Genomic DNA, 11,795 nt, shown 5'->3' on the forward strand with positions numbered 1-11,795 from the left:
CTGTATATGTGTATCAGAATTGGTGGAATCGATTAATTTTGTATGCTCTTGAGTATGTTAGGTAGTTTAGCAAGATTTCTAGTCGTTGGGTTTAATATTACGTGCAAAACCCATTTCCAATTGAATTACGAATTCAATTAGTCTGATTTTTGTTTCATAATTTAAGTGAGAAAAAAAATTCACCGAATGTAAAAAACAAAACTGCCATGTTAGTCAAAATTGCCATGTTTGGCATTTTATCGTATTTTCTAAGGGAAATAGTAGTCGACTAGACAAAGTGTTTCATTAACACTTCACGTTTAAATGTAAACTATAACATGAAAAAAATGTCTTTCTCGATGTGTTCATTTTGGTAATGGCGCGGAGCAAAAGGGGATTAGTAAAACTTCTGGTGGGTTAAGACTAGATTTTTATCACCATGAGATTTTAAACATCGGATGTTCAGCGTTCAATCAATATTTATATCCTCTGTTACCATTCCAAAGTCTGGGTTCTTCACAAGCATAAAAGCAGCCCAACGTTAAAAATAGCGAAAAGGGGATTGATAGTTAATAAACTGAATGAGTGGCTGCAAAAAAGGCTTCTAAAAATATAGTAGACAGCGATTGCAAATATTGCTGGACGTCAAATTTCACGTGGTTTTTGGAAAATTCCCTGTCATTATTGAGAGCACACAATTAGATTGTGAGAGCACATGACTTTAATTATTTGACTTGCATAACAGAGCATGACGTCATGGTTTCAAACACAGTCGGTAATAAAGGTTTAAAATGCAAAACAAAAAACTCCTTATGATATTAATCAAGATCTTGATCTCTTGAACATCAGTTTCTTGAGAATAACTATATACTTATCTATTAAGTTCCTCGGTTTCAAATCGTTAAAGTCTTCGTTTCCAACGGAAGACCTTGTTGTTTTTGTGGATTCTTATTATTGAGGCCGTCCGTTAGAAACAGAAGACCGTATGATTTAAGGTGGAATAACACACCTGGAAAAAGTCACTCAGATTAACTGTAAGTTATTTGATTATGAAAGATATAATGATAAATTAACTATACATGTGTCAAATAAGCGAAAAATTTGCAAATTGGGGGAAAAAATGAATATCTAAAAAAATTAATTTAGTAAGTAACAGCAAAAGCCCCTGCAGGATTCGAACTCGGTATGTACGGATCACAAGCCCGACACTTTATCCACTCGGATATGAGTAAGTTATACAATTTTTTTTTATAAAACAAAACGTCGTTTCGATCAGAGGTCAGCCATTTTATGATGTGTTTTTCCACCTTAAGCATTGAATGCTCAGTCGTCAGTCATAAAGCACAGCAAGGCGGTGCAGACAATCTGAATACTGAACGTTAGCGCAGTATGATAATTTATCATAATATTTGCGTTGTGTCAAACAGGTTACTATGGTATCAACTGTTCTAACTCGTCTCCTAAGCCAAATTATCATGATTATGGCAGACAACCAAAGCGGTAATGCAATTATTTTTTTAAATTAAAAATGAATCGTTTTCTTTTTAATGATATAGTAAGGAAAAATGAATAATATATTTAATCCGATCGATGTACTTCAATTAAAAAAATTCACTACTTTGTATTACATGCACATTTCTATGAAAGATGAAAGTGAAAGTAATACGCGGATTCTTAATCTGTATTGACCATGACCCTCTGTGACTTAATATGTCAGACATTGCACTAGTTTTCTTTAATCTAACTTTCCCAGACAAACTGCAAAATTCTTAATTCTTCGTACACATGTATACATGTATGTGCAAGGAATCTGTCCTAGGTATATAAAAAAGCAGTGCGTAATTTTCTTTCCGGAATGATCCCATCTTCATAACCCACATGAATTATCAAAGAAAGCAGTTTATTATTTATGTTTAATATTAATATACCTTTCTTTTAACAAAATAAACAGTAAGTAAAAGTAACTTAATTGTTAATGAACATCAATAAGTTAGATAAAAGAAATGTCCAAATCGTCCTATATAGAAATGAGTCAGCCATCATCATGATTATTTCGTGCAGTCCGTGATTTTTCTTGGGTTGCTGAAGGTTTCGACCATCGATAAGTTGAATCTTGTAGATTTCAGTCCTGTCAGTTTCTGCAGGGCTGTGAACTTCAATCAAATTTCGTAAGAATAGAAGGAATCGTACTTGATGAATGTAAATATGTTGATTTAGATTATTTAATTTCGTTCACTCCTCTAATGCAGCGTCAAATAGCATCGTGGTTGAGATGATAAGATGAAAAATCGCTTTTACAAATACTTCATAATCATTCAATTTGATAAAATGGGGAGTTTGCATCAACTTTCGTTGTTTTCGATAAGTTTGGCAAATATCTAGGACATTTTGACACGATGCGTTCACTTCAACAATAAAATGCTTTCTTTGATGATTCATGCGGGTTATGAAGGTAGCGAATTGCAGAAAAAATACATAACCCGCGTAAGCAATGATCGCTTCTTTCATAACCCGCATGAATCATCAAAGAAAGAATGCTGTTTTATATTTACATCCTTCTTTTAACAAATTAATTAATTGATCTTAAAAGTAAGAAAAATTAACCAAATTATTGTTAATGTACATCAGTACGTTAGGTAGAAGAAACAGCCAAATCGTCTCCTATGGGAATTTGAGTCTGGCATCATCATGATTATTTCGTGCAGTCCGTGACTTTTCTTAGGTCGTTGTAGGTTTCGACCAATCAATAAACGGGGCGTGTAGATTTCGTTCCTGTCAGTTTCAGTCGCTGTATGTTTCGACCAATCGATAGACGGGGCGTGTAGACTTAAGTAAGGCTGTTTCTATAGGGCTTTGAATTACCTACGAGTTTTCGTAAGAAATGGAGGGAATCATACTCGGTGGATGTAAATATATCATATTAAGAATGCTATTGTAAATCTACGTTCAATGGCATTTTATTGTAACTTTTTTGCAATGCCGCATTACAATATAATAGTTCTTTAATGTGCTTTAGATATTCATAGTTTAAAAAGATTTTTTTAAACTCTAAGCTCTCTTTCTTTTATAATACAATACAAACACGAGGGTTGGTTTTTTTTTTTAATTTATCAGGACTAGACACATCGATTTCATACATAGAAATGCACATGTACGTGTTATAACAAACCCGAAATATTACCCTCAAAACTTATTCCAGATCACCATGGAACATCTATACAAAATTGTATCAATAAAAGTCTTTGAAAATTAAAAATTTAAATTACTGAAAATTAATAATACAGCAGAAGAATGACTATATGGGAAAATGGAAATATATAGAAATGAACCAAATCAATATACATTGTATATGATTGATTGATTGATTGATTTGACGAATCAACAGCTCAATATAAAGGAAAACAGAGACAGAAATGAAATCAGTAAGTTCTTAGAAAATATGTTGATGATGAAATCATTTAAATAAAAGTATAAAAAATGTTTGTTAGATTCATGCAACAAATATGATCCTCCAAAAGTAATATATAATGTTGTGAATGAATTTTGAAGAAGTTGTCTTGTTTATGGGTTTTGACCACAACATTACTTCACAAGAATATTAATGGTTGAATAACCTGAATCAAAAATGACAAATCTGGATATGTATGGTAGAAAACTGAATGTTGATGAAGAAGACAATGATGAACAAGAATACAGAAACTGCCAGCATGCACTTAATAAGTTAATGACTAAACTTTTATAGAAAATAGAACTTTTTTGTACAAAAAAGTGAATAAAAATCATTCTTTTCCCTTAATTTACACATGGTTAAAAGTGGTAAAAGTAATTTCAATTTTACGAAAATTTTATCTCCTTCATTAGTCTAGAACTATTTCCCCATACACATATGCATTAAAGAGCAATCTTCCATACCTGATCACACGACTGAGAGAAATACCTGTTTATCTGTCAGAGCTCTCTATGATTGTAACAAATGTACCATAATTAAATCAATGATTTCTTTAATATTAAGTACATTATGAAGTTGATTTCCATGTACTCAAGAATGATGAAAAAATATCCATATGTATAATGTGTACTTTCCCTAATGACTTGTTTTAATCACAGTATGTATTCATTTTGAACATTGAGAAATCTAAATAAGAACAATTATTTTATTGTACATGCATGTGGCCACTGAATGTTACATAAAAATATATCAAATAATAATGGCCAGTAACTGTGACTTTTATGGAGAGAATTGTTTACTTTTTTATTGAATTTATTCCATATACATGAAATATTGACTTTGTTTATTTCTCTTTCATATACAGGAATAATCAAAGCAAATACCTGTACAAGCACATATTGTAATTATGATTTTTCCAAATGCACATAACAAGGCCACCGAGTAAGATTAGGTTTGCATATGACTGAGTTTTCCAGTTTGTAATAAGTCCACATTCATTTTTTCCTATTCATTTTAAAAGCAATATTGTAATAAATTTGGTGTATTTGTATATGTATATTGTATGTGTTTTTTTTAAATTTCAATTAACCACTATTACATAAATGTCAGTAGTATTTTGTACAAATCGGTGAGCAACAAAAATGCTCATTTTGGTATCATGAATGCTTTATGCAGGTATATTATACATGTAGCAATGAATTCCAATTATTCATTATTCTATTCCTTATCACATGTTCCTTTCATACTATTAAATTTTTAACTTACTAAAAACAAGTGAAAACTTCTCCCTGACAAAAAAGGGTACATAAATAATTATAAAAAAAAACAATTCACCCAAATGTATTTTACCCTTTCCAAAATTAACACTCAGAAATTCTGTATGAGCAAAATAATAATGAAAATTTTCATTTAATGAAAACTCTGAGGATAAAACATTTAGTACAAGCACATACATAAAATAAGAGAGTGCAAACACAGGGGAAGTTATTAGTTAAGGATAAAAGCATTAAATTATTATTATAGCCTGTACATTCATTATATTTTTTATCACTATGTCAAAACCATTCAAACAACTTTTTTAAAAAGTTGTGCAAATCCCAATTTTTTATTTTTTTTTTACACAAGCTTGAGCTGTATGCATCTTATACCTCACTGTCTGAACAACCGTACACAAACAGGGCACCAAGTATAGATATACACCCAGCATCATTACAATCAACATAGATAAAATTATTCTGTGTGTTACATTATTTTTTACAGCAAACGCTTGCTTGGAAAGACATCAAGCATACCAATGAATCTGACTCAGTTGTAGAAAGAATCAAAAACATTAACAGTGCATTCATCATTTTCATTGGCACCATCTTCTCACTCTAACTCTGCACACATAAAGCCTTGGGTGAGATTAAATCACAATATCATGGTCCAATCACAGTCTGGGATTTCTAGTGTTTATGGCCTATAGAGAGAATGACCGGCAATACAGCACCAAGAACAATGGCCACCAGGTCTTTGCTTCTAAAGCCCTTGTGTTCTTTGATGACTACACTGCCGTCTGGATTACTGTGCTGAGTTTTTGACGATGAGACTTCTGGGAGAACATGGACGGTTGCCACGTACAGAAAAGTCCCCGCGCTGAATAGCATGGCGATTCCCGTCGTCTTAGTGTCATGGAGAGACTCAACACTTCTCTGTCAATCATAAAACACATTGATTAATATTTACTCTTATGCACATGTAAATTAACTGAAAAGACCTAATAAGTTTGCATTAGCTCATGTAATTTTAAAGATGTATTTTTAAGGACAAAAAAACTTTGATTCCATCACATTTAAAAATTATTGGCTATTTAAAATAATTTGGCAAAATATTCACTTAAATATTTATTATATGTATTCAACTCCAAGAAATGCACCATGTATTGGTGAACTCATTGAAATAAATCATATTATTATTCTCACCTGACTTAGAATTACGTAAGTAAAAACAGCCAGGACCGGGGCAGCCAAAGCAAAAACAAGTAAGTGTTTTCTGATTCGATTTCTTTCAAATCCTTCATGGAGTAAAAATGAGACAAGGCCAAAAGCAGCTGGCATCTGAAAATTTAATACAAAATTAAAATTTCAGTCTCATTTCAATGTACTTATATCAAATAATGCAACTTATCTATTCCCAGATTACAACAAAAAGATTATGGTAAGTATGAAAACAATTTTTAAAGAAAATAAGCTGAAAATTGGTCTGAGTAAAATATATATTACAGTACATGTACTCTGCAATACACAGCTAGGTACTTGGACGCATGATGGCAAATTGAAACTTGTGAACAAACTACAAATGTATATTTCTGCAAAGTAAATCTTTATATGTTTATCAAAATAAAGATGATCATCACAGAGAGTCATTTTCACACTGATTAAATACATGCATTGTGTATTTGGCAAAAATTCTCTAGATGCCTGCTACAACAGTAATGTTCCAAACAACCCTGTGCAGTACTTAACATTCTTTTGTTAATGTTGATACACTTGATTTGACTATTCATTCAATCCTATAAGTATATCAGAACATAGCCTTACCTTGTGTAACATGATGGCTATGAACACGATCATTGTTAAGTGAGTGTGAGCTAACACTGTAGCTGCTCCTAAAGCAATGCCATCAGCTGACAAAGACAAAAACATCACATTTAGATACCCACTCACCACTACCTTACTCATTTATTTGATATTGTATTTACTATCCCTTGTATAATTTTTTTTCATATAGTTAATTTTTGAGTTTGGGACATTTATATTTTTCCATTGTTTTAATATCATCTGGGATGGGTCATTCATTGTGGCAGGTAATGGTGTTATTTCGCAGGTGAGACCAACAAAATTGGGGAATTGACAGGTATATTTAACATTTACTTGCTATCATAAGAGCAGCAGGGTCTGGATGACTGAATCACTAATTATTTGGGATCTGAATGTAATACTTATCTTGCAGATGCAAATGTTACAAAACCTGCAGCAATGATGAATCAAAAGCAACAGTTGACTCTGACCTTTTCAGCAGCATTAATCAACATTTCAAAACATGTAACAATAACTTTTACTGACTACAATACCTGCTGCATGGACGACTAGTCCCAATGTGGCTGTGATTCTGTTTCTGTTTTGTTGAAGTGTTTGCCCTGCCTCTGTATCTACAAATGTAAAGAAAACTTTATCGATATTACTATATTAAAATAATAGACTCGAATTTTTTGGCTTTAATACCGAGAAATCGGAAGAGTTCTGTCTTTTGTTTTATATATTTTAAACACAATTGGTACTTGAAGATTACCAATTTGTTTTTATTTTTCAATCAAGCTTCGCCAATTAATAATCAATGAAAATTCCTTTAAAAAATCCGGAAAATATTTGGATTTTTTATATTTTACAGTCTTGCACATGGACAAGCTAAATCATGGGAGGCTCCTTAGTTTATGTTTCCACAATATCACATTTGCATAACGATATTACAAGTACGAGTAAATTTTGCATGAAAATTTGTCTTTTATTCTGTTCATCAAGGGAATACGGGAGATTACTCTAACTCAGTGCATTTAATACAATACGAGAGTTCCGAATGTCAACATGGTGTGTAAATTTGTAGCGAGTAAAAAACGTTGGTGAAAAAGTGTTAAATTCTTCATTAAAATGAATTGATTTTTTAGATGAAAATTTGATTGTTCAATGAAGCCTCATTAATTTTCTCCAAAATCGTTTCGGAGCAATACTGCATTTTTTTTTGCTACATTACGGGTAGGCCTATATGGGAGGCATCTTAACTGTAGTGAAGGCCTGTTCCGAGACACAGTTAGATTATTCTTACTAAGAAGAGTGTAGTGAAATTTATAGCATGATTGTAGTCTTATAGCTTGGTTATGTAAATGTCAACAATACGGTGTGTCAATGTATCTATTTCGTAAAAGTCCGATATCATATGCAATGACAACCCGTGCACGCACGGGTCAAAATCTAGTGTGTAATTGATTAATACATGTACCTAGTTTGTTTCTTTTCACACTTGCTGTTGGTGTAAACATATTTTTCAAGTCTTTACCTATTTACTTTACTCACTATTACAGGGTTTTTTGATACCTGCAGGTGCATGAGCATGAGCGTGAGCTCCACCAATCTGATCCACTATTAACATGAAGATGAACCCAGACACAAGCGTGATCCCGATTAGAGAGTGGACGTCCATAGTGCTGTGATGGTGTTCATGATGTTCATGTCCTGTGGCTGTGTGTTTCTCTGTCTCTTTTGAATGAGATTCATGATGATGGGAATGGTCTAAAAATAAATGTATCTAAACAGTTCAAAGATAATAAATATATCTGACTGTACCAATATACTGGTTGCAATGTTATTATTGCCTTGGGTTTTTTTTCACTCAATATTACATGTTTAAAATTTCATTCTGTTTAAAATTGTGTTTCAAGACAACTTAAAGTAAGGCACATTTTAAATTCAGCTACTGACAATATGGGTATATATAAAGAGAACATAAAATTTAAATGTTTGTGGAAAATTCCTTGCATATAGTAATCTACTAGATAAATGATAAAAAAAAAATTGCAAAAGTCTTTGAAATAAAAGTATGATCCAAATGGCATGTGTCATCGACATAATATTTATCTCTAATTCATATCTTTCAAAATTAACATCACTGTCATCAAATAACAAGTAATACTGTATGCATGTAACTTTTAAACTACATGCATTAGAAACACCATACATTACAACTGTAAAAATTGACACTTCTGGAATACATGTACTGTATTGTAGATGTATAATAGATGCACCTACCACCAGATGTATACATGGCATTGATGCCCTCAGGAATTATAACAGCTAGTGCTGTACCAACAAGGAGTCCTGCTCCAAACACTGTCACAGACTTCAACTTGTCCTGAAATGGAAAATAGAAATATCTTACTGGAACTGTCAATACACTGAAATGTCCTTGGATCATATCTCACACATATCAGTAGTCGTTCTACAATGAAGTTTACCACAGAGTATAGAAATGAGACAAGGTACAATGAAGCACATTGAAGTGGTAAAAGTTTGTGTTTGAATGGAATGTTCTAAACTTTGTATCGAACGTCAATTGTTACTTAAGACACGCCCATTTGTTTTGAAATTCACTGTTTTGAAGTGTACACCATTTAATACTATAAAAATGATTTAATAAATAACATAAAAGACATAATTACATATAATTGAATATGGGATGCAACTTTTGTCAACATTTCCAGGGTCCAAGGGCACAACAAGATTTTATGGCATAGAATTACACAATCTAATTAAAATGAGATGTTAGATCTGCTCGCTTACTCGCTACACATTTGTGTAGCGAGTAAGCGAGCGGATCAAACATCTCATTTTAATTAGATTGAGAATTACAAAAAATAAAATTTGGAAATTTTACACCTTTTCTCTCAAAATGTACACGCATCGGATCATTTTTATGTCGATTTTAATACCCAATTTTTTTTCTTTCAAAATGTTATGAGATTCATTGGCATTTCAAATATCAAACATAACCCAGTTATACATGGCAAAATGTTCTAAGATTCTTGTTAATTCAAAAACTAATTGAGAAGAACAGCAACAGTGTGGCCGGTAAAGTGCCATGGGGAGTATTTTCCCTTGTTGCAAGGATTGAAGTTTTGAAAAAAGACGACATCAATCAACCAAACTTGTTGTAAATTTATTAAGACCCGACACTCTAGTCAGTAGACCACATTATGAGTACACATTATACACTGATATTGTTATTATGGATGCATAGAGTGTTTCGTCCGTTTTTGTAAGAGTTATGGTTTTAACTCTTAAGGCCCGCCTCATCAGGGGTCTACCTATTATGATTTTCACATTATTGTAATCGTGATTGAATTATCATTTCACCCATATTCTTGTGTTTACTGTAGGCGATTATAGGTTCATTGGTAAATAGTTCTTGTTTAAATCACATTTCTTTGTCCTTCTAAAATGTAGTATCAAACTTCCAAAAATATAAAGGATGAATTAAGGAGAGAATAATTTCAACACCCTCTCCATTTTCCTAGCTTCGAATTCGTTTTCAAGAATCGAATCAAGTGCCCTCTATTACTTCTGACCGAATATTTTGAGGCAAATTAATTTCAAAAATGTACTAGAGGTACATGTTAATAGACTTATAAATGAAGAAAGAAAAATAATTGTGGGAAAATGTCATTTAAACAAATAATATGATCGTTATCTTTATCATACCGTTTTCCCGTCAAATTGAAACTGGACTTAAACAGTTTTCATTTGCGTTACTTTATGAAATTGAATTTTCATGAAAACACTCTATAACAGTAATTGATGATAAGTAATTGTCATTTGCCTTTGTTTTGCCCGTATATCTAACAATATATCCAGCCAAATAATGCTTCTATTGCAGTGAACCGAAACTAGGAAAACTACACGTGGTTCTATTTGAAGTCGTAATTTCATTCAACACTCCAATATTATTTAATATGAAGCACTATCTTATTAAATGGATTATAATTACTAATTATCCACCAAATATGGGTCAATAACAAACTTATTTTCATAGTTAGGCTTAATTGTTTTCACACTTTCAATTTTTCTGCCTTGCACTTCCTGCAGATCATATTTGGGTCACCTTTTTAATTTGTAAACAATTCGGTAAATAATTGTGCAAATGTTAAACAACTTAACACACTGATAGAATATTTATTTCTGTATCATTATTACATAGCTAGGATTTTTTAAAACCTTAACTTCGTCTTTCACCAATAATTTTTCTAAAAATTATTTGATACTGGCAAATATTCGTTACCGGTAAAATGACTGTATAACGTGTACTCATAATGTAGTCTAGAGTGTCGGGTCTTAATAAATTTACAACAAGTTTGGTTGATTGATGTCGTCTTTTTTCAAAACTTGTAGGTATTTGAGACCAATCATATGAAAGTTTTGGCAAGATGCAGCGCGATATAATTTTTTTATTTGCTACGAAGCGAGTAGATGGGACGAATTCTATCGTTAAACCGGGTCTGTAGGACATCTGTCATTTTAAGGATAGAACATTTTATCTAACTTCAACGTAGAAACAAGTGCATGTCATATGTATCCAAGATCATGTCCAAAAATTTTTATTTTAAATCATCTTCAGAACTTAATTAAAAGAAAGGAACTTCACGCAGTTTGATTTCTAAGCAACTAAGTGAAAATCGTCATACTAGAAGACATTAGAAAAAATGTGTGAAATCAATGCAGGGGTAGCTATGCCGCGTACACACTGAGTGAGTGTAACACAGAATCAGCTGAGTATGTGACGATACCTCTGACAAGGTAATGGAAAGAGGGATGATTCCAGCTATATAACATCCGATCAGCATAGAAAGTGACAGTAAGATAAGGGTCCAAAGATCATCCATGTTGACAGTAGATTGTCTTCCGTGAAGAAATAGCAATCAAGGATTGAAAAGAACAGCTGTAGTTTTTCTACATGTCGACGAGTACATGTCAATGTGAAAAGTTTGCTTAAAATATTTGCGGTTAAGATCCGCGTCTTCAAACGCATTAATGATTGTTACCTTGAAAGTTGACTGTTTGTACCATTAATTACTCGCGAAAAATACCTAATAGTTAAGTGGATCCTTTTGCACTTGATAAAAGATATTCATCTTGTTAATATATATATAATTATTAAAAAACAAATTTAAGAACAGGTATCCTCAAGTCAGTCCATTGTAGTTCGAAATGTAAAAAAATAATTTTAAGAATGAGTTAACCAAAAATATTGATAAATATTTTTATTTTTTAAAGAATATAAT

The 11,795-nt window shown here is 32.0% G+C and overlaps 1 protein-coding gene across 1 annotated transcript; it reads right to left on the bottom strand.

Moving 5' to 3' along the window:
- Positions 1-3,066: 3,066 nt before the first annotated feature.
- Positions 3,067-11,520, bottom strand: LOC105323687 (zinc transporter ZIP9-B). The gene is made up of 7 exons (XM_020065359.3): positions 11,301-11,520; positions 8,770-8,872; positions 8,059-8,253; positions 7,041-7,118; positions 6,508-6,593; positions 5,890-6,024; positions 3,067-5,619 (listed from the first exon to the last, which is right to left on the bottom strand). The coding sequence occupies exons 1-7, from the start codon at positions 11,394-11,396 to the stop codon at positions 5,374-5,376; spliced, it is 939 nt and encodes a 312-aa protein (XP_019920918.1). The 5' UTR covers positions 11,397-11,520; the 3' UTR covers positions 3,067-5,373.
- Between the last annotated feature and the right edge of the window lie 275 nt (positions 11,521-11,795).

The sequence above is a fragment of the Magallana gigas genome, chromosome 6 (assembly GCF_963853765.1).
Source record: "Magallana gigas chromosome 6, xbMagGiga1.1, whole genome shotgun sequence".
In the NCBI taxonomy this organism is placed as follows: Eukaryota; Metazoa; Mollusca; class Bivalvia; order Ostreida; family Ostreidae; genus Magallana; species Magallana gigas.